The sequence below is a fragment of the Hippichthys cyanospilos genome, chromosome 3 (genome assembly GCF_059441005.1).
Source record: "Hippichthys cyanospilos isolate Australia breed blue-spotted pipefish chromosome 3, RoL_Hcya_1.0, whole genome shotgun sequence".
NCBI lineage: Eukaryota > Metazoa > Chordata > Actinopteri > Syngnathiformes > Syngnathidae > Hippichthys > Hippichthys cyanospilos.
The window spans coordinates 20,312,537-20,336,226 of NC_142371.1; the positions used below are offsets into that span (position 1 = coordinate 20,312,537).

A 23,690-nucleotide genomic window follows, 5' to 3' on the forward strand; every position below is an offset into this window, starting at 1 on the left:
ATGTTTGGCTTTGAAAATTTAACCCGACTTCCCGCGAGTACGAAGCACAATATGCGACTTTTGATGACGTCATGTCACGCTACCTGGAAGAGTAGGGATTCTTAAAAAAAAAAAAATAAAGTACGTACACGGTACACAATGTTACACTGCCATGAGTGTATTTATTTTAGAGCTGCGACGATTACTTGACAACTAATTGATCCCCAAATTAATCAATTTGAACATTTAGGTCCAACATCAATCACAGCTGAGAATGTCACATGATTTAACTCATTAAACAGGTGAGCCATTAGTTACCGGAGTGTGATGTCATTTTTAGTCGACAGCAGGCGGCAAAATGGCCGCCCTGGTGATGGGTTCACGCATGTAAGTTCTGACTACATGCGTTTCTGGACTATTTTTTTTTTCTTTTTAAAAATAAAATGGATCATTTATTTTATTATTGGCCAGTTCGTCGTGGGAAATAAAAACTGGTTCTCAACTGATTTGAAGGTTAAATATAAATATCCGTCTGAATAAAACTGCCCACGGTTGGCCACATGTTCAACATTTTTTGGTTTAGTCTATTCATTTGAACATGCACCCGTCAATAGCTATAGTGTCTTTATTTCATTCCTTTTAGAAATAAATTCATAAGAAATAAATCCTTAATCAATGGTAGAAATAAATCCCAGTGCAAACAACAACCCAAAAACGAAGATATAGTAATAGTGACCTTATGTGATAATTTCTAACTTGACCTCCAAAATGTAGTTCTTTCTCCACAGAAAACATTTCTTGATTTTGTTATCCATTCTTAAAAAACTGATACTGTAAATTCTTTGTAGAGCCCAACAAATATATTAACTACATTTATAAACCCACATTTTCTACCCTAGTGCGCCTAATTCAGTGACCAGAAAAGACATAGAGGATTATTTAAAAAACAAGTTTATTTTCTTTTTAAAAAATACCCCTCCCCACAGAGTTTCCATTACTACTATCACATACAGAGCCGAAATAGCGTTTTCGCTTCCGTGTCCTTTCGTTCCAAATCTATTGGGAAGTGCTATGACGAGGACTGTTCTTGATCAGTGGCTTCGATATTGCTTAGTCAGATGGTGAGGCTGCCGGCTGTCGTACATACATTCCCGTTCCCGATCCCCCGCCCCGCCCGCTCGCCTGTCCGCCCCCTCTTCTCAAGGTGCTTTGTGTCTTCAGTGAGTGAGAACTGCATCTGGTTTCAGCGGCGCAAGTAAAAACCGCAAAACTTTGTATCATTATTATACGGAGAGGGGGGAACGAACCAGGCGGCGGGAGAGTTATTGCCCGCCCACCCCACACCCCCGCAAAAACTGTGACAAGGCCTGGCGAGTGGTGAGACAAAATACATAACAGGTTAATATCATATTTATATGTACAAATCACCAACACAATGACAGGTCAGTAAAACGTCGTACAAAGGCTTTTTTTTTTTGATTGCGCAAGTCCATAAATGTGATTTTAAAAACTCCCACAAACGCGTTTGGGGGGGGCCCAAGGTGACGTTTGGACCAAAGCCTCTTTCACACAGCGCTACCCAGCAAAAAGAAGTAATATTTATCCGCCTGCTTTTTATGAAGAACAAACCAAGGCGAGGTAAGTTCGCATAACTGTCAGAGATTTCACACAGAGACAAGGTATCCCATCAATGGATAACCGACAACAGCTTTAGACACGTTTGTGCAGGAGTGTCAAGTGCTAAATTTTCACATCTATCGTTCTAGGGATTGGATACTGTCTCCCAAAAGGTGTACTCCGATGCTAACTTCAAAAAGCCCCAAAAAGTGCTTCAGTGATTTCGTGCCCACATTCAAACAAAACAGACTCTAAACCGTCTGATTTACATTAAGATCAAATGCTACGTCAGAAGGCAGAAAATCGCAGCGTTAGCGTCATCAATTGTACCAATTTCTACTGCCAGGAGTGGAAACGATTGGTAGAGAAAAAGCCTTAGCTAGCTCAAGCTTAGCTTGCTAGCGAGGCCTGTTTTTTTTTTCTTCTTAATATTAGATCGGTTGGCAGGAAGTCATTAGAAGTGGGTTAAATCGTTTAAACAAAGCCAGAGACACATCTCAAGGATGGATTTAAACCTGCGTCACACATTACATGTCAAAAAACAAGAGAGCGTTAGCCTGTTAGCACGCTAGTGACACGGTGGAATGCTTTAGCTTCATCGGTTATACTAATTTCAAAACTCCTGGATTGTGAACATGGGAGGGTTGGCATCTCTTTTTTTTATATAAATGGCAAACAAAAAAAAAAACAAAAATTGGAGGGAATACCAGATCCAGGTGGCCAAAAGACTCAGCTAGCTTGGCTTAGCTAGCTAGTGAGCCCTCTTTTTTTCATTATGTATTATTAAAAAGTATCTTGGTGGGCAGGAAGTCATTACAGCTCAAAATTAGGCCAAAGAGACACCTGACAGGAGGAGGATTTACAACTACCTCACACACATTTACTTGTCTGCAAAACTTGCTAATGTTAGCGGGTTAGCTCACAAGCAACAAGGTGGAATTTTTGCAACTTCGTTGTGCTGATTTCCACCTCTGGAAAGGGAAAGTTGTGTGTTGGCTTCTTATTTTCCGTATAAATGGCAACGACATAGAATTGTGGGGACAAAGTTGGGAAAAAAATTGAATTTTCCATTTTTGGAGGTAGGACCAGCTCAATTGCATAAGTGGGACCACGAGGCATTCCCCGTCACTAAGAACCAAAAAAAAGCAGTCGTCATCTGCAGGATGGTCACAAAGCTACTCAAGTTTGCTTGAGAAAATTGGAATACATCTAACAAAAAAGAATGGCGGTGTGAAAGGGGCTTTGGTCTCCACAGACACAAGTCACAATACTCTAATGATGTGGTGAGGAGAAAAAAAAAAGCTTTTTTTTTTTCAAATCTATTTCACAATCGAGGCAAACAGGCAGCAGCGAGCGAACATAATGCCCACCATACAAAAAATAGTTAAGGTGGCTCAGATAATCCAGTTTTACAACGTCTTACATGCATCATTATTATTATTATCATTATTATTATTATTACAGTTAAAAAGGCAGGGTGTATTAAGTGGTCGCAATCCCTTTACCCGTGCCACCCATGCACACGGAGCACCAAGGGAAATCGGCTGACGCACTAAAAAAAGAAAAAAAAAATGCAGGGTTTCCCAAACTGTGAATTTATACATTTCTTACACTAGGAGGCGCCCATCAATCTCTTGAATTTATCAGGATCTGACAAAGGCAAAAAACTGAGCAAAACTGTTAAGAAAGATCAATTTGTTAAGTATAACCAGCTGAGATGGGCAATTTATTTTTTTTGTTGGTCCGTCAGTACTAAACTATAAGCACTTATGCCCATTAGGGAGTGTACATACATACAAAACAGCATGCATCTTCAATATGTGCCATCAGGACTAGACTGCAATTAGCAACCACATCCACTAGGGAGCATTATTGTGCTTAAATAGTTTTTAACCACTGTAGTCCATCCATTCAGTTATCCATTTTAACCGCTTGAAAAAACATTTTAAGTGATGGTTACATTTTAAAAAAAAAATCACATTTGACCACGTGTCATCTGTCACGATTTCTATCTTGCATTTCCTCGCTAAGAGCCAATCCGAGTGAGCTTGTCACTTTGCGACGTGCCCGTCGATTATTTGAATGAAAAAGCATCTAAGAATGCTATGCTCAACTATGTGCAAGCGATTAATTCATTCAAATCATGTTTAAAAGTGAAACATAAAAATTTTAAATGCCTAATTCTAAACATTTCTTTTTACTTCAGGACTGTACAATAAATGTGCTGAGCAAGCTTGTGTACAGTATGTATTTCAGTTCATGAAACCATGACCGAAATGCAGCACAAACATTGACCTCCCCAGCCATTCTGGCGGCATTCACGACATTAAAATGTCGGACCATTAGGATTACCCATCTCTGATAATTAGTTAAAATTGAGTCGTTTGAGGGACGCCTGTAGAGTTCCTGGGTCATTTGTGGCGCTAGCGCTGATCAAAAGTTTGGGGAACCCTGCGCTAAGAGATTGGCGAAGCGATAAATGCGGATGTTGGGGCGCGAAGAAGGTGACGACGGCGGGGGATGAGGAAGAAGTGCATTTAAAGAGGGATTGGTCTTGAGAGTGTGCTTCTGCTGTCTCGGCCGATGAGGTAAGCACGAATGTAAGTGTGCGAGTTCTAGTGTATCGTGTACAAAGATGAGGCCATTTGGAAGTCATAAAAATAAAAAACAAAAATCAATAAGTAATTTAAGACAAAAAAAAAGTGCCTTGTAAATCCAAAAGAGCATACAGACAAAAATAATAATAAACACGAGCTCCCTGTTGAAGTGCCCCTTTTTCCATTGGTTGTTTTGTTCTTTTTTGGCTGGTTAATAATGCTGGTTCAGGTGCATGGGGTGCAAGTATCTTTTTCACACCGGGGGTGAGGAACCCGCAAGAAGGCAAAACGGTCCCCCGCCCCCGGCTCTACGCAATGGTCCCGCTAGTGTTACACTATGTGAAACCTTCTAAAAAGGCTCTAAGATATGCTACGCCCGCTAAGGAAAATTGAAGTCGAGAGCTTACGACGCGCCTACATGCTAAACGCTAAGTGCTAATGTAGCTCAAAGGCGGGTTTAAACAATAACGATACAAAATGAATAACATTATTTGTAAAAAATAAAATATCAAAACAATGAAAGTAAGCAAAGGATACCCCAATCCTCGTGATTTTGGAACACTGGCATTCGGACTTGGGATTGGGTCCAAGAGGCAGCGTTGTGGACCCGCCTTCGTTCCTCCCTATTGCATACTTACTTGCATGTGTGAAGGTAGTATACAATATAGCGTCCACAGAACCCACGAAAAACTAAAACGGACCTGGTCAAGCAAAAACAAAGTAACAATCACAATAATAATAATAGTATTCATAACCTTTTGAGTGCATGAGGCTGAGGAGGATTTTGAAGATTGGATCGATACTGCTGGCTGGGTGGTTGGCTGCGGAAGATGAGTAGTGGCTAAGTCAACGTGGGGATAAGGGAAGGGGATGAGGTGGTCGTAGTGTTGGCGAGCTGCGCGCCCACTCGGGTGGAAGTGGCATGGCGAGGGAAGTGGCGGGTGGCTTGGTGCGCAGCTCAGGCGAAGTACATGGTCCTCAGGGTGTCGTGGTGGATCTGGACCGCTTTGGCCAGCGCCTGAGGGTCCCGACCGTTACTCTGACCCGACACGTGGCTGCCCTCCCCGCTGCAAGCGGACACACAAGACGGCCGGTTAGATGTGACACAAATCCTTTTTTCTTTTTTAATTTTTTGCTCTCAAGTGACACAATTATGTCAGTCAACAGCAAGGGGGAAGATGTGTTTTCAAACGTATTAATTGGAGATGAAAAACAATAAGCTATCAAATTACCTATAGACTTTTTACTGCTGAAAATGGTTAAACAAATTTACTACGCCTAGAAGAATTATTTGGTAAAGAACCAACATTAATCAAAATGGAAAATTTCTTACAATTTAGCTACATCGTGGGAGGCAGTTTTTGACCAGATAACAGTTTTGCACATTTTGGAACATAAATAAATATGAAGGTGTTTCCAAAGTTTTGACTAATAGTGTTTTTACATAGCCATTAAATATATACGGAAAATATCCTTCATTAGTGGTGCTTGTAGACAGCTGTGTTTCAAACCTGTCATGCTCTTTGTCCACAAGATGGTAGCGGGCACGGAAGGCCACAAGGCGGGCGTAGTATGCCGGCGCCGGGATGGATACAGAGCGTGTGCAACGTACGTAGGTGTGGCACAACTGGTAGGTGAGGATCTGCAGCTCGTCGGCCGTGAAACGATTGTCATCCCACAAGACGTAATAATGCGACGGCCGGCTCGTACCCTTAAAATGGAGAAAAGGTGACAAATGGTCAGTTTCTGTGTTCAGGAAATGGCTTCTTGGTTTAAGCTATTCATGATAAACACACATATCACATTTCATGTCATATAAAGTCATGTAAAGTCCAACTGGATTAACAGTTAGCGGCCATACCTGTATGCCTGCGTGGCTACACAGGTAGAAGTCAAACTCAAAGGGGTGAGTGATGCTGGTGTCCACTGTAGTGCCTGCAGGTATGTTCCCGCTTTTTCCGATCTGGAAAAACACATACACAGACGTGCGATGTACATGCATAAATAAAGAGTATGAAGTCTATTTAATAAAAGCTTTAACAAAATCTTCAAAATGGAGGCGAAACGTGTATTCTTTCAGCAAGCTATCGTGACTTCATTGATGTAGAATGACAAGCAGTGGTTCAGTTTTGAGCAAACATGCCTTTATCTGCGGCTGAACAAGACCGAGTATTAACAGGCTGTTAGATGGCTTCAGACTCCATATACGGAAGTTAGTACAGTACATTGGGTAAGCACTGCTGTAAAGTGCAAACAAGCCACAAAAAGTGAAGCGTGAAGTGGCGAGGGAACGCTATAACATGCCGTCATGCCCGCAAAAAAAAAAAAAAACAAAACAAAACGCACCCTCTCAGACTTGTCGGCGCAAAAGAGGCGTGTGTGATGGCGTTTCTGCACCACGATGTAGGTGATGCCAGGCTGGTAGTCCTTCTCCAGCTTGATGCACGCATCCCTGATGGCCAGCAGCTCATAATGGAGAATCTGAAGAAAATACATTGTATATGCATTTTTAATAGGAAATACAAACATGGATATTATTTTTTATTTCAACTACATTGAAGCAAGGCAATGTCAAATCTGTTGCTAACCAAAAGAGCAGCACATGTACAACAGTAAAAATGCCGGACCTGCGGCAGCTGTCCCTCGGGAACACCGTCCCTGTAGAAGATGATTCTGGTGGGCTTGAAGCGGGTGGACTTGTAGAATTGGATGAGCAGCTCTCGCACCATGTAGGACAGGTCCTCGATGATCTCCTGCCGGGGGCGCTGGACCCGCACAGTGGCGCAGTACCGGCTGGGGTGGGCGTCCATGCTGCCCACAACCTTGAAGAGCAGGCGAGGAAAGCAAAAGATCATGAGTACCATCTTGGTGGCTAACGTGGCGAGGAGACGAAGCATATTTTGATTTTAAATAAAAAGATTGATCTGGTTTTGGATGACGATGTAAAAAATAATCAGACAAAAAACAGTGAATAGTAATTATAATTTTTTATTCATAATTACTTTACAGAGACAGTTACTGTGAATAACAAATTATTTATTGAATTGATTCGTTTATGTAAATTATGTAAACTAAGTAAGTATTTATGTAAATTTACAGTTCTATTCCAATGAACAACTGAATAAAATCATTTCAAAATATTTAAAGGCGCAAATCATTTTGTGTTTTTATTGCAAAAATTGTATTTTATTTGATGTAATTAATCAGGAAGTTTTTCATCAATATTTCTTCATATGAAGTGTGCATATGAAATCATTTACTGCAATAAGACGTTTTAATACATTTTTTCATAACTTATTATTGCAGGACTCTTGTTGATAAATACTCGCCCAGAAGTGGCCTTTGTTGGTTCAGAATGGTGATCTCCGTGCGAATCATTTTTAAATTGCCTTTTTTGTTTCTTTTGCTCCCTCACCCTAACATGTGATTCAAGCATCTGTCACCGTCACTAGGCAACACGGCAACCAATCGCAGCGCAGCTGAGGTCAGCGGCATCTGAGGGGTTGACGTCATCTCGGTTTTTCAACGTGACTTAGTGCGATGAGATATTTGTTTCCTTTTATCCCATTATCGACACCTTCCTTCTTTTCCATTATAATATTTGTTCCCATTTTGGTCTGCTAGTCAGATATAAAGCAAAGGAAAACCTTGTTTTTTGGATTTGTCCCAATTTTTCATGGAAGCTCAAGTATTACAATGTGAATGACAGGAATCAATTATTAAAACAATAAATGGCAGTGAATGCCAGATGTGATAGGATGTTTTGTATAGATGTGCAACAACATGAAAAACACAAATGTATGGGTTAAAAAATACGAAAACGGATGAATTAGCTAAATTGGCATCACTGTTTTAACACCTATTGGAATGTGTGTCATAAATTATGTACATTTTTTTCCGTTTCTTCAGAAATGAGAATGAAGTTCTGTGTGACTTGAAAAAATAACACAAAACCTGGGCTTGGCTATATCAAATAGGATCAATCCCACAAATAGTTTCTATACTATATTGATGTGACCACAACGCTAGTAAGAAGGAACAGTTAACCATAGCTACAAAAGAGCAACATCAAAAATCCTTATGTTTAAGCGAAAGACGATTAAGTTTCTGCAGTAACTTAAACTGTCACTAGGTGTCAGTGCCGCTCTGCACACACATTCCAGCTCACACTGACACTTACGGCAGTGATGGAGGGTTTCTTGCCATCTCCAGCAGGGGGGTGCGTCACATCAGCTCCAAGGAAGATTACAGGCTGCTGGAACACCGCAGACCTGAAAGAGCAAACACAAGCAATTTTGCCTATGACTAATTCATTCACCCAAGAAGGAGTTAAAGGGGGACACATTCAATTGACTTAATATCTAGTACAAAAAGGTGGGTCTGTGGGGGCATTAGGACCATGTGCCTTACCTAGCAGGCAAGTTGTTGGGGAGGTGGGTTTGAATGAACTTTTGTGATGCAATGACTTTGACTTTGGTGCAATGACTTGGATTTTGATGACTTTGACAGTGTTTTTCAGTAACTGTTGGCAAGCGAAGAATAAAAATGTGAACTTGAACAGCAAAGTGTGGTGTGTTTCTTCGTCTTGCGCACCCATCAAGGGTGAACTTAAACAATCAAGTAAATCTTTGTTCTGCAGTCTATTATGGCAATTGTCCTTGAGCAAGGAGTTCTGCACTTCTGCCCATCTGTTATGTCAAAAGAGATAGTTACAAAGTCATTGTGTACTTGACAAAAAGTATAGTGTTTAAGAGTAGGTTCAACAAAGGGATGAACGAGTATGAAGCTAGATGGCAGTTTTGAGTGGCTGAGTTTCGGCCGAAGTTTTATGAATTGTTTTATCAATACCAACTGGATTCTCCCCCAAATTATTGCTCAGCCATAACACAAGCTCACCTGTGATCCGAATGATGACACGTGCTATTGGAAATTGATGGCTGGATGCAGATTTACTATTAATTCTCCTTTAATGTTGAATTATAGTGCATTACCTTTGGTGCGGCACCAGGATGTTATTGATGCCACCCAGCTTAACGTTGATTTTAAGACAGAGGTTGGAGAGGGTCTGAGGGGATGTCTTCACCACGTTCTTCACCTGCACGCACTGTGTAGCCATGCCCAGCAGAGTGTCTCCCACGCGCTTCACCTCGGCTGAATATAAAAATCCAGTCGGCTTACACGGCACACATCAAGCTAAGATCTGGTTTTTACCATAGACGGGGGTTTTTCCAGGCAAGATGACAATGATGAGCTGCAGCCCCGAGTAGGTGTTCTTCAGGTGTCTGAACATGGGCTCCACACTGTCGGCTCCTTGGGCATACTTGCAGAAGCACGGCTGGCCCTGAATGGGCATGCCAGCGTCTTTGGAGATCTTGCGTAGCTGGTCTGTGAAGTTCCTTAGAGAACAGAATGATCAGTTACTAATTTGTTTGATCGGAGAATGTAAAACGGAGGTTATGCTAACATTAGCACTTACTTAAGCACCTCCTCTCTGCATTGCTTCTGAGGGGCAAAGCAGGCGATGGCCCACACTTTGATCTCTATGCCGTTGTAGAACTGCTTACCCCGCATGTCCCACACGCCCTGGTTGGGGGTGGCTATGGCTCGGTTCTGTGACGAGACACGCCCAAAATATGGTCATTACACAGTTTTCCGATTCCATGTTATACACCAGTTTATGTTCTGGCAGTTCAAATATTTACCCGTCCTCCATACTGCAAAATTGGGGCAGGAAGCACTCTGCCCGTCACCTCAGCCATGTCGTCCTTCACCTTGATGCCAAATTCCTGGATGTACGGATCCAGGTTGAAGTTGGCGTTTTTCATCTGCGAAAAAGTAGCAAAACTTCATCAGAGCCGAAGCCCTAATAATGCATCCACACTGGCTGTGTTTGAAGTGCAGCCAGCGTGGTTCGCACGACGGGGTGAAGCGGAGCAACGACGTGAAAAAATGAAGCAAAATTTTGCTCATTTTGCTGAAAGTTAAATAAATCTGACATTCGTCGTTCTTTGCGTCGCTTCAGGAAAGTTTAAAGTCAAACAGGGGCAAGGAATTAATCATGATGGCCGTTGCTGAAACCTGGAGCTGTACAACACAGCCAGCTGAACATTTAAAATGAGGACAGAGCTAATGAAAATGTCTGAGCCTGCTTGTAAGATGGTGAAGGAACTTGAGATACTGGTGCGTACAGTATTTACCTTTCTTTTTTTCAAAAATCGAACATGGCGAAACACTTTTTTGTTGGTTTGAACGTTGAATAAAAGAAGAAATTGAAGGACACCTAATTGAAAAATGGTTGAACTTACCAGCCTGCTGATCTCTTCCTGTCTATCGGGTGCTGAGCGAGCGGTGGCTTTGATCATGGTGGATGTCTGATTATCAGTCAGCTTCTTGATGCATCTTTGGCCCGCCACGATGTTACACACCTGCCACATTTTGAGTACAGGGAGTTTTAAGATCTGCTCTTGGAACGGTACAATCTTCATTTTGTGAAATGCTTCCTCACCTCAAGGGGCAGATATGTGTGCTTCTGCTCCTGCCCCACCTGCAAGCAGGGCAGGTGGGGGTATTTTAGCTGCAGGTTGTACTTCTGCTTGAAGTACTGGGCAACGGTGCATTCTACAGTCTGCCCGCTTTCGAGCTGGAGGGGGAACCTGCAAAATATACACATAACATTTTTATGGCTGATGATTAACTTAAAAGAAAAAAACGGAATGGCCCCAGATAGAAAGCAGCCAGCTCTAATGACATGCTATGTGCACTTTTTTAAGGCCACTTCAATTAAATTTATAACCTCCCATTTCGCAAATATCTCATAGAGGAGTGGGGAATAAATGCTCAATATATCATATTTGATGGATGGACGGACGGACGGACGGACGGACGGACGATCGATGGATGGATGGATGGATGAGTCGGTCTGTAGTGCTGGTTGGATTTTGTAAGGAACGTTAACTCTTTTAGTGTGTTCATTTCATATCAATAAAGTTCATGCAGTACTATCTGCATTAAATTTAATCTTCCAAAACTATAACACATACCAATTTGAAATTAGGACAATTTTAAATTAGGCCTGTTTTTTTTTCTATTTGTTTCAAACCAGTAAATGCATTTGAAGTCATTGGCACTTTTAAGGTAAATTAAATCTGGTTGTGTTCCAATAAAAAAAGTGAAAATTCTAGTTACAAAAGATTATATGGTGGTAGTTATTTTAATAATAATAATAATAAAAAAAAGAAAAAGTAAAATGGTCATCATATTTTTTTACTAATATTAACACAGATCATTTGGACACACAGCTTACCAAAAGGGAAAAAAGGGCAATCTTTAGATTCAGCTCTTCTACTGGATCTCACTGAATAGTGCAGCCGTCCTTCATGTTTGTTTTCTTTGGTGGATGACTAATAAAGATGATCTGACAATGACCTCATGCGGACAGTCTCTCTAAATGACTATTTTCAGTTACTTTAAATGACCGTCATCATCATCATCACCATCTTCCTGGCACTTACGTCTGATGGCTGGCAGGACGTCGGGTGACATTGCATACGCGGTACTTCCTCTTCATTTGCCCACAGTGGGTCACTTCCACCTTGAGGCCTGGAGAAGTGGGGTATACGAGACCTGGCACTACTAGATATTGATGACTTAATTGGGTCAGTTAAAGGTAAAAAAAAAAATCCCCCACCTTTGATCTCCTTGGTGAAGCGGACCCGTTGCGAGTCTGTAAGCGTTTTGGGTTGCTCGTCGATGTTGCGGATGTCCAGAACTTCGCACATAAACTCGATGACAGGCTGGGCTTTGTAGAAGGCGGTGGCAGACACTGGAGGGAGCCAGAGGGCAAAAATGAGGAAATCAGACCTTTTTTTTTTTAACAGGCTTTCATATTCACCATCAATGTTGAGCATCATCTTCCACATTGCAGGCCGCACTGACTGGTGAAAGCCGAACCACACCTCCCGGCCACCGCCCAGAGGGTGGTAGTAGCCCTCGGGTGGGGAGAAGAAGGAGCGTCCCACTGGAGTGTACCTAAATAGAGAAGTTGACAAAAACAATGAGGCTCGTGTGTGTGCGCATGATGTAGTGTATGTGTGCGTCAGTGAGAAAAATACGACTCAGCATGACTTAATGTCTTCTCCTCATGTTATCACACATCATTTGTCATCATTCCAAACCCCGAGTGCAATCTCTAAAGTCCAATGCCTTGTGTGATGATGACACAATAGGGGTTGGTTGTTAGGATGTTATCAAAGTCGTACCTCATAGAGGCCAAGTGGCGCATGGCCACGTCCAGGGCTTGTACGGAGTCGAGGGGCACCTGCAGCCGCCCGCTGACCAGCGTCTCCTGCAGCAGTCGCCACGACACCTTGGCCAGCCAACGGATGGACACCTTGAAGATCCGGTCCTTGCCTTCACCTGGGATGGTGACCTCGAAATCCACCTTGAGGGAAATAAGTGCCTAAATAAGTGACTTTTACAAGGACACTATTTTTTATTTTTTTGCAAACTGAACATTTTGAACATTTTTTTAATCCTTAGTTGCTCTGCCCTTGTTTTATGGTGTCCCACAGAGTTCAATTCGAGGGCCCCTGTAGTTTTCATCGTAATTGGTCCATCTTAAAAAAAATATTTCATTGTCTTTCGCTGCTAAAAAAAAAAAAAAAAAAAAAGATCTTTCGCTACTACATATGACAGTACGACCTAGGTCCCGCTGAGCAGGAAAAGAGACTTTTTTCCACTTTTGTTGTATCTGCAGGAAACCAATGCCTCAATGGCAATGAACTTCCATCCACCCATCCACCCACCCATCCATCCATCCATCCATCCATCCATCCACTTATTTACACTAGTGGCTATTCCAGTAGTCTTTGGGAAATAGGCGAGGGACACCATGGGCTGGATGCCAGCCAATCGCAGGGCACACAGTGACGAACAACCATTCATGCACTGAATGACTCACCTAAGGTCAATTTAGAATGTCCAATACACCTGTCATGCATGTTTTTGGAATATGGTACGAAGCCAGAGTGCCCGGAGAGAACCTATGCGGGCTTGGGGAGAACATGCAAACTCCACACAGCCTGTTGAAATGTAAATCAAGGCTGATATTCCCAACTACTCTGGATGAAATTTGAGTTACATTACCATTATCTTTACGTCGAACACGTTACACATTTAAACTGTGGTGGTCTAGCACAATGGTTCTCAAGTATGTATATGCGTACCCTTGGGGTATAAGAACACACTTCAAGGGGTACATGAGATTTTAACAGGGTTTCTGGAGGTAGCAGCAAATCTAATGTGTTGCTCAGTAATGCCATGACTAGAACAGTAAAATGTTCTTTTCAAATTAAGAACAAATTATTTGAAATATTCAACAATTTATTGCGAAATTATTTTAAAACGGCTTTTGCTAAATGCATCCCTTTATTTTGTAAGGTTTAATATGGAAAGATACTATCATATTTGACGATATTTCCTAGCAGACGGGGCAGAAACAAAACAGATTGTTACACAATTTCTATTGTGGAGTTCCTTAAGAAAAGGGCGCTAAAGATAAAACTACAAAACGATTTCCAAATTTCACTAAATTAGAAACAGATGGCACAGCATTCAGTTCTAAGTCTTGTTTTTTTGTCCATCCAAAAAAGCTTTCACAGGGGGTAAATCATTAAATTCAACTGACACGCTTTGTCGCATCTTGTGGTATCTATAGGCACTCGTAAAAAATTATTTTTGATCTTTTTGTTAAGTGTCTGCTATGACAATGTGTTATGGAAACACATTACACATCCATACCTTCTCACTACCAATGGGCAGCGCCAGCACCGTGTAGATGTTCTTCTTGCCGTCGTACACGGGTTTCCGGTCGCCAAAGAGCTGGGGCTTGAAGTGCTGCACCATGTACTCCACCACCTCCCTGCGGGGTGGTCACGAAACAAAAAAATGTTAACATGCGCCACCCATGACGCTCCATCAGTTAAAGCCATCCTCTTGATCGTAGCGCTCCATTGTGACGCGAGATGGCGGAATTATCGATTGTGGGCGATGCAGCTGTCATGGTCATGGGAAGAGAGGGGGGGGAGGAGAGGATAAAAAGAAGGAACGGAGTGGAGGGGGGCAGGGGGACACTTTTAATACGAAAAAGGGGGGAAGGAACCAGGTCAAAGGGCGTGATCTTTAGATACCTTCTGGGTAGCCTTTATCTCGAAACACTCGAGTCAAGAGACCGTGAACCTCAAAGTCTCTGTGGACTTATAGGAAGGATTCAAACCTTTTAAGGGATTTCTCCTACGTTTGTGTGTTTTGTGGAGAAATTAACTAAGAAGCACTGAGAAAATTTCACCAGGCTTAAGTCCTCCTGTCCACCTTTAAGAGCAAATTGAGGAACACCTCATTTTAAATAAATACAGCATCTTGTCATACAGCAGCCACATCTGGTCCAAATTAGTTAGCATGTTAGAGAACATGCATAATAGTTTGTTAACAAACAGCCACCTTCATATTCACCTAAATTAGAATGCCTTAAGTGTTTTATTCGATTCGCCGTAAAAAGCAACTTGAGGAACCCTTCAATCTAAATGATTTTGTCAAGGAAAAACATCATCCTGTTCACTTTAATTGGCTGCTTCAGGATCGGCCTTATCCTAAAAATCCCATTAAGGATCATCCATCACTTTGTTTCGCTTGCTGTAAAAATGCTACATCGGGTTTACCTTAATTAATCAGCCACATCCAACTGATCTGAAAAAACCCCGCCCCGCCCATCACCATTGAAAAATGTAACTAACAAGTATAATCGTCAATGGATGCGAATGGGTTTTAATCGGTGCAGTCTAAGGGAAAAAAAAAACAATACCTGGATTTATTTAAAGTTGACGTATCCGTAATTGTGATGGCAACTGATACTAGTGCTGTCGACCCTCTTGGAGTAGTTTTACGATCACAAATTAGAAAGACAGAGTTAAGTTCAAAGTCTTGCTTTAAAAAAAAAAAATCTGTTATTGTATTGGGGGAAAATATGTGCATCTAAAGTACTGGTGGTATCAGAACCAGTGACTACTCAAGAGTTAAGTCACGTGTACTGGTATCAGTCAGAAAAAAGTGGTATTGAACATCCATAAATTTCAAGTAGGTATGTGTGACAATTCTTTTCAAATCGATACCAGTGCAATTCTTGAATAGTTTGCAATAGCGATACTAAGGACAGATACAACTAATACTTATGATTTATAAAATTTCCCCAAAACCAAACAATGTCTATAATATACTATCCATATATAGCATTTTCTTTCTTAAAAATGCAAGAAATGAATATCACTTAAAAAAAATAAAATGGTCACAAGCGTCCGCCGTCGTGAGTATCGATTCTTTGAAATAAGGCTGATATCGGTACAAGCCCATCCCTACTGTTAGGGAAAAGCTACAAAGTGACTCAAATGAGCTCAAGAAAATAGTAGCCTTGTCTTGAAAGACAAAATCAGTGGAAGTTAGCGCCATGAAAAAAAAAAAAAAAAAAATCGGTAATTGTTGTGGCTAAAACATGCAACCCCTCATTTCAAAGCAGACAAAGAAGATTGCTCAAAATGTGAAAGGACTGTCAAGAAACTTCAAAACTAAAGAGTCAGCACTTTCCTCCCTCTTCAGCTTTGATGTTTGTTTACCGCCGTTGGAGTCAGGAATGTGACAAATCACAAACAAGACAGATTTTTTTTTCTTTAATCGGCAGGATGACATTGAAAAAAAAAAAGATTTATGTCATTGTGCTTTTATTTCATTTGTCATCACATTTCTTCCTGAAAGAAGAAAACAATTAGCCACACTTGAAACCCTATCTGGAAATTTTGGATGCGTTGGAGATGTTACGTCTGCTCTGTTAGCTCCGTCTGCCTACCTGTTAACCCGCCGCGGACACTTGTCCGGCTTGATGTCCACTTCGTAGTGGTAGACGTCCATCTTGGGGATCTCCACTTCGAAGTAATTGGCCAGCAGCTTGATGGGCTTGCCCACGGTGCCCATTCCTGGCCGACGCGGGGCGTGAAACACCTGCTGCAGGGGTGGGGGGAAGACCCCCATGGGCACTGAGGACAAATAGATGAGAGAAGAACCTTTTGATTTTTGTCCAACTCATCGAACTGGTGACACTAAAAGATTTGACTTTGGAAGTGTGATGACTCAAGATAAACCCCAAAAGTCTAGTTTTATTTTGAGTTTATTTTCGCAAGGTAAGATTGGTTAAACACGTCTATCATGAGTAGACAAAAAAGGGTTTGAAGAAAGTCCTGTATAGGGTCGTTTTTGTGTGTATTTTTTTGTCAGGTGTCTTTAAAAGATATTCTGTTGGATCGCTTCTCAATTTTTATTGGATAGAGGCAAACACGTCTATTACGAAACAACTCACGACGACGTGTCAAGAAACGATGTCTGAAAAGACGGTAAGTCTGCCATAATAAGTTTGAAACTCACATATGATCAACTTTTTTTTCTAGGGGTCCTTCGAAGACAAACTCATCCGATTGTCCAATTGCTTCCAAATTTTAAGTGCAAACAGATGGCTGACACTGTGAAAAATTGTAATACTCATCACAGCGAGAATTAAGGATGAGCCGTAAAATACCAAAGTCTAGGAAGGAGGTTTCCATTCGTCTCTTAAAGATGAACAGAAAAATTCAGCCCCTAAAAACTGGTTTCCCTTACGAGCATGAAATTTAGTTGGCATATCGAACAGGACCCACAAAAAAAAAAAAAAACCCTAAACAAGCCATGCGCAGAAAAAAAATAAATAAACAATGTTCTAATATTAGTGTTCCAAAATTTGGCTCTTAAGGTTTTTTAAGCAAAATGAAGTTTGGTTACAAGAAGACTCAAAAAACTCATTCCCGAAAAGTCAGACATTTAATTTAGATCTTGGGGAAAGTCTGACGATTCGCAAATAGGTATGAAATTGTAATACCTGCGTGTCAATTCGGCCTCTGAAGACTGCCTCACTTAGTAAAATGGAATTTGGAAGGCATGTCCATTATGACGAGACTAACAAAAATAAATCTCAGGAAGTCAATCTAGAGAAGAACTAGTCTAATGACTCACTATCCATGCGAAATTCTAATCCAAAATTCAGCCTTCAAAACGTTCAACAAATATTTTCTAGACATTCATTTACAGTCTTAATGTTTTTTTTTCTTACAGAGCAGTAAAATTCGGTGAATGTGACCTTGAATGAACCCTAAGGAGAACACAGTTTCCGCTACTTTCGCCAACACCCGCAAACGTTCACCCTTCTGGAGGGGTAGGGCAACATGGCAACATGGAATTTGGTCAGAATGGTAGCATGGCCAGTCTCTCAAGAAGCAGTGCCATAAAAAGTCACAAGAAGTCTGTCATTTTAGTTATAGGCGGACACTATCGGGTCATTTTGGTCCTTCAAAAAACAAAGTCGTCGTTAAAATTTCAAGCGATTGATACCAGATGGTGTTGCCAAATTACACAACTTCTGATTTTTTTGTCATTCCGCGTAAACAGAATATGGAATCTGATGACGAGAAGCACAAAATTCAAATCTAATACCTCAAACCCAAAATTCAGATCCTAAAGCCAATTTGACTTTGCGACAAAAAATTTAGTAGGCGTGCCCATCATGGCGAGCAACGAAACAAGTCTCAATCATCCGTACCCCAAAAGACCCAAGTAGCTTTAGGGTCATTTTGTCAATTCCAGGAATCATAGAAATAAGACCTTGTCTGTGAGGATTTCCCCATCTGATACCGAATTTGAATCGATCATACTAAACAGGTGATACAATACCGCAAATTTTTTCTTTGCGCATGGGCGGAGCGTGGCGACTCCCCACAAAACACTACACTTGAACAGAAAGAAAACCGGCGTCAGTGTCAATGCATCTGGGGTGTGAGGTTTAGCAGTAACTCCTACTTGCGAGGGGCCCCCGTGTCTTAACCCCTCAGGTCCCCAGAGAACCCCCCACGCCCTACCACCAAAAACAAAGACCCCAGCTGCCCCGCTCCTTCGTCTGTGGCACACATAAACAACACCGGGTGGCTTGACGGAGGGGAGTGCCCTCACAAACACGGGAGAGCTCGACATTCCCAGCCTCACCATGGCAACGCCACAGCAACACGGCATTGTCATGGATATCAGAAGACCTGCGTGTGTGAGTGTGTGCGTGAGGAGAGGTTGGGGGCGCCTGTTGGAGGGGAGGAGGAGCCAGAACCTTGGCCTCTTGGGTTCCGCAGGGAGCGTGTTCCCACATCAGGAAGACCTGGAAAAGCCCTTCTTTAAATAGCTGCAAGGGATTTCCTCAAGGTAGAACTGGACCGCTCGCATGGCACATCGGGATATGCGGGTGGGCGCGCATGTGTACAGTGAACATTGTGGCAACCCCCCCCACACACACACACCCTGAGAATAAAGGGGTACGAAAAGGCAGCTCAAACCGTTACGCTAAAAATATGAGTTTTAAAAAAAGAAATAGGCAAAAATATACTGCAGTATAAGAAGAACTTACAAATATTTCAGTCTTGAAGAAATTGAGCTCAAAGACAAACAAAAATAGTTGTCAAAGACATTCATAAAATACTAAAGTAGCTGTAAATCACACCAACAGGAAAAATAGAATACAAAAAAAGTACTAAATGAGAAAAAAACACAATAAAATATTAGGGAAGGGTGTAATAAAACTGGAAAAAATGAATTATTAAATGTAAATTGACATTATGTGAAAATATATTGATAGAAAACAAGAATATTTGAAAATATTCAAGATAAAAAGAGAAAACTAACTTTAAAAAAATAAAAATAAGCAAATTATACAAACTAGGGCTTTTTATTCAAGTATTATTTATAAGCGCCAATATCAGCTGCTATTGTAAGTAAAGTACCTTGAACCCGTCCCAAAATACAAAAAATAGAAAGAAGTATGCGCAACTGAACTACGTTAGAAAAAAAAAACAGCTCATGCGTCAAATTGTGAAAAAAGGAAAGTAGAATGTAATAAATGCATAAAAGAAATGTAAAACGAAAAAACATGAAATATGCAAATATTAGAAAAAAAATATCCAAATAGGATAAAATACCAAACTAAACAATAGGGGAAAAAAAAGACTAAAACATAAAAACAAGCATATGATGTCATGTGAACGATGGAAACACGTAAAAAATGTTTTTATCAATTTCGAAAGTTGTGCTTTTGGTTGTGTAAGTCTCATTGGGCTTGTTTGTGAAATGTTCAGTAAAAATAAACTTGTGTTACTTTACCTTGACGTTTCTCACTTTTGATCAAATGGTATCATGTTACACAAATACGTACACATGCCTCAACAACGTCAAACAACTGTGCATACTCGTGTACACGAGCTAAACGGTACAAAAGGCAAATTTAAGATTCATGATGGCCACATGCTAAAACGCACGCATGCACACGCCTCACACCCTCTTGCCAGTGAAGGCAGATGGTGTGAATCCGAGCCAGATCTCTCCGGCGTCCCGAGACAATAGTTCCCGGGCGGTGCGACGACAACAGTGTGGCGTCACAGCGTGACCGCGCTCGCTAACTTCTTAGCATCTTCACCGTGACATAATCACACTTGCTTTTGATGTTCTGTCAGTTCGGAAAACATCTGCTTTTCCTTTGGCTTTTTTTTTAACATTTGGTCAAAAATTAGCTATCACATTAGTCATCATTAAAAAATCCAGCAAGTATAGCCCTGCGCTTTTTGCAAAGAAACTAGCAAATCGGATTATTGTTGGAACGGTGAACTTTTGTACACAGTAAGACAGCATTTCAGGGTCAGATGACGTCACTGTTGTGTGTGGAAATTGCTTTCAACATAATAGGATGAGAGAATAACCTCAATCACCACATTACGGAATACATTTATACGCATAAGGTGGCTATAAAAAGTCTACACACCCCAATCAAACGTCAGGTTTTTGTGAAATTGGAAAACATTATAAGATACGGATCGAGACAGCATGCTTACAGGCATGTTTTCGAAAATAATTGCAAATAATTTCGACACTAAAATCTTCCCTTCTATAAAACATGAAAAACTATGATAATGTTTTTGATGTCAAAATAACCATTTGTATACGTAGATATTTGGTAAAGTACGCAATCAGAGACATTTTCACATTTGGTAACATGTTTTTACATTTTTGTTTATGTAGCAGGTATGAGTGCATGCAGGCGTGTTTTTTTGAGTCAATGCCAAACTTGATTTTTGTGTGACAATATGTGACACAGTCTTCTGGCTGAAAGTGGGCACTGCAAAACTTGTACACCCATCTTATTTCCCGACATGAAGGGTGTCAAACTCATTTTTGTCGCGGGCTAACTTCCCTCACTGGGCCGATATGATGAGGAAACCAAGTCTAAGTCTGTTTTTATTTAATCGACATGACAAGTTCAAATTTTGGAGCCGAGTTTAGCAAAGGTCATGGAAATGTACATGCTTTGCTTTCTCGGGCCACTTAAATTGATGTTGCGGGCCAGATTTGGCCCCCCGGCCTTGAGTTTGACATGGTACCCTACATTGTCGGTGGGCTTGAAAGAAATCGGTTTGTGTTTGGCTTGACTTACAGAAGCACTATGCTACACGTTAACTAGGTAGCAAGTTAGCGCTCACCTCCACTTAGAATGTTCTGGGGATGGATCTCTGCTGCTATCAGTGGATTCGTATTGGAATGCACTGATCTGACATACCCAGCTTTGCTAAATTCGCCATTAGATGACATCAAATCTTTTAAACTACGCCGCAAACCATTCTGTTGCGTTTTCATCCATTACTTGCTCAGAAACCACTAACTACTACTAAAGCTAGCGCTTCCATCAAATGGTCACAATTAATCACTACAGTGCGCGACTGGCTAAATATTATGAAGAGCGCCGGCCACGAGTGTCATACATATGTTCATAAAAACAAAACAGTTGAAGAGTTTTCGTCACTGGCACTCTACGTAAATGATTTACATGACGAGAATTGTCGTCTATGGCACAGAAAGAGTTTATTTTACACAATGTGACCCTTTTTCTAACATCTTCCAAACAAATAATGAAGATGCTGCCATTTCAACATCGGGGAAGATTGCATTGAGGTCTTGATTTATGAGTCAAACCTCTTGCATTACTACCCTCTTAATTCAAAACACTCAAATATTCTTTCCCCATTGAAATGAAGTGAAATGCCATTAGTTGGTTACTGCCCCTAAGAAAATTATTTTTAAAGCATCTTTTCAATCTGGCGGAGCGTTCTGTGGTAACATGCTTCATAAACATGCATCAGACAGTAGGTGAGAACAAACAAATAATAAATAAAAAATGAACGCAGTCATACCATAACTCAGTAGGCAGCATTGTACTTTTCCAGAAGATCTGGAATATATGCCTGTGAGTATTGTCACACTGTCTGCCTACATGTGTTGCTACACCTTCTGTTTTCTGAGCGCTATCAGTGATTTTGGAAGTTTGTATCTGAAAGTTTGTAATGATAGCAAGCAGTTTTCTATGAGGCAAGGTTTTATGATTTATTTTTTGTTCTATTTCCATTGCTCCCTAGATGGAAAACTGGATGGTGTTCTAAATTGAGAGTTCTCTTTTGCATGTTGCCAAACTTAATTGAAAGGATTGCACTTGACCGGGCTGCCACTCCTATATTGAAACCTATCAGAGAAGCGGCCAATTATGCTCCAATTGTTCTGTTTTGGTCCCGAAGTCTCAGATTAATTGACCATCATCTAAACACTATTTTCAACAGCTCTTTTGAATCATCACACTCCAAACACACAATAGGCAACTTCACAGAAACCGAGGGTCCCCCAAAGGGCCTACCCCACCCATAAATCCTAAATTGACCGAAAACTGATCCATGTTCATATGTATAATTGGCGTGTATATGTTTAAAAATCCGGTTTATTATTCATAGAATAAATGACTAAGAGTGATCGGGGAGGAGGACAGCCCATAGCTCAGCCAAGATGATGCCGGTGGAAGGCGGGCTTCATTCCCACGACCTCGGTGTCCGCCCCCCGCCCCAGTGAATAGTCAACGCCGTTTAAGAGGGCTCCTCCATGGTTAAAATTCGGGAGAAATTCGCTTAAAACCCCCATTCCCTGCGCCCCACATCAGGCGATTGACAAGCAGTCACTAGCCAAGGCCAGACGACCATTGCTCGCGTTTTTTTTCCACACGCGTAGACCCAAAAGAGATTTTAGTTGAAAGAATTTTATTCAAAATATACATACCAGCGCCAGACGGTCCCGGCTCCATCCCATTCACTTAGCTGCGCGGGTACAAGCTAGCTAATCCAGGGTGGTGTGGCCGAACCGCCGGCTCCTTCAGGCTGGGAGGCAGACTTCCAGCCCCCTCCTCTCGGCGTGTTGTCTTCGTCCCTTCTCGGTGTGTTGTACCCCAGTCCCTCAGCTCCCCCCCACCCCCCAAACAAAATGAGTTATAAGGTTTAAAAAAGGGGACTATAGCTGCCCGCCGGTCCGCCGCTCTTCTACCCGCTGACCGCCTCTTGTCTCCGGCTGCTTGAGTGTACCTCCACGGGAGTCCACTACAGCCCGCCACGGAGTTGAGCCGACGGTCCGCGGCGTTGGGGTGCCTCGAGCGGTATGGTGTGGCTCTCTTCCCCGCCGAAAAAAAAGGCCAAACCCCCCCTCACGTCCCCCCCACCACCCCAAAAATTAAAAAAAGAAAAAAAAAATCTCAAACTTCTTCTCTGCCATCAAAACTGCGAGACAATTTACTGACGTACCCTGGTGGTGGAATAGGGAATTGCATTGCAGGAGTTCACCCGACGTAACCCGTACGGTACGTAAATTGCCTTCACGTAAAAAACGTAAACCGGGAAGCACCGCAGTTTTTCAATTTACGCTTACGTAAACGAGGATATTCAGTATTGAATATTTTTAAGACAATTTAAACGCAATGAAATTCAAATCTGAAAAAAATGTGCCCTATTGCCCGCAAGTCGCTCATTGCCACAGGTTATACGTCTTCTTTTTTCACTTTTTTATGTATTCATTTCTATCTTTGAATGTATGTGATTATAGTTCATCATGACGGTTTAAAAATATATTCATGTGATGTTTGATACATTTTCTAGATTAATTGATTGCATTAGATCTGTTTGTAATATTGATATTTCTAATATTTATATTGCTTTTTTAGATACAAATATATTTTTAATTCTAAAATAAAGTAGAACCCTGACATAAAAAGAGAAAAACAGTTAACTCAATACATTAATAACGTAAAAACAGGAAACAATGAACAATAAATCGGACAAATTTGAATAATAAAGAAATGCCGTTTCGTGTTGAAATCCAACTAATATGAAATAAATAAATTATCAATTATAATAATATTTAATCAAAACTATAACTAATAGATTTATCTCTTTGCACTTTCTAATGTAATTAATGAGTATTTGGGCCGAACTGTCGATTAACGCTACTCCACGTGACAGGAAGTGCTCTGACGTC

At 41.2% G+C, this 23,690-nt stretch overlaps 1 protein-coding gene across 2 annotated transcripts; it reads right to left on the reverse strand.

Moving 5' to 3' along the window:
* Positions 1-914: 914 nt before the first annotated feature.
* On the reverse strand, positions 915-22,632 carry ago1 (argonaute RISC component 1). Of its 2 annotated transcripts, none has more exons than XM_088410135.1 (19): positions 22,446-22,632; positions 16,087-16,273; positions 13,992-14,112; positions 12,452-12,633; positions 12,085-12,221; positions 11,881-12,015; positions 11,705-11,792; positions 10,699-10,846; positions 10,499-10,618; positions 9,896-10,018; positions 9,670-9,803; positions 9,405-9,589; positions 9,185-9,344; positions 8,374-8,464; positions 6,821-7,015; positions 6,540-6,674; positions 6,055-6,156; positions 5,705-5,904; positions 915-5,260 (listed from the first exon to the last, which is right to left on the reverse strand). In XM_088410135.1, exons 1-19 carry the CDS (start codon positions 22,468-22,470, stop codon positions 5,152-5,154), a joined length of 2,577 nt encoding a protein of 858 aa, XP_088266261.1. In that variant the 5' UTR covers positions 22,471-22,632; the 3' UTR covers positions 915-5,151. The 2 variants fall into 2 exon arrangements, with proteins under 2 accessions (XP_088266261.1, XP_088266260.1); XM_088410134.1 differs by having other exon boundaries at positions 11,705-11,816.
* Positions 22,633-23,690: the final 1,058 nt, after the last annotated feature.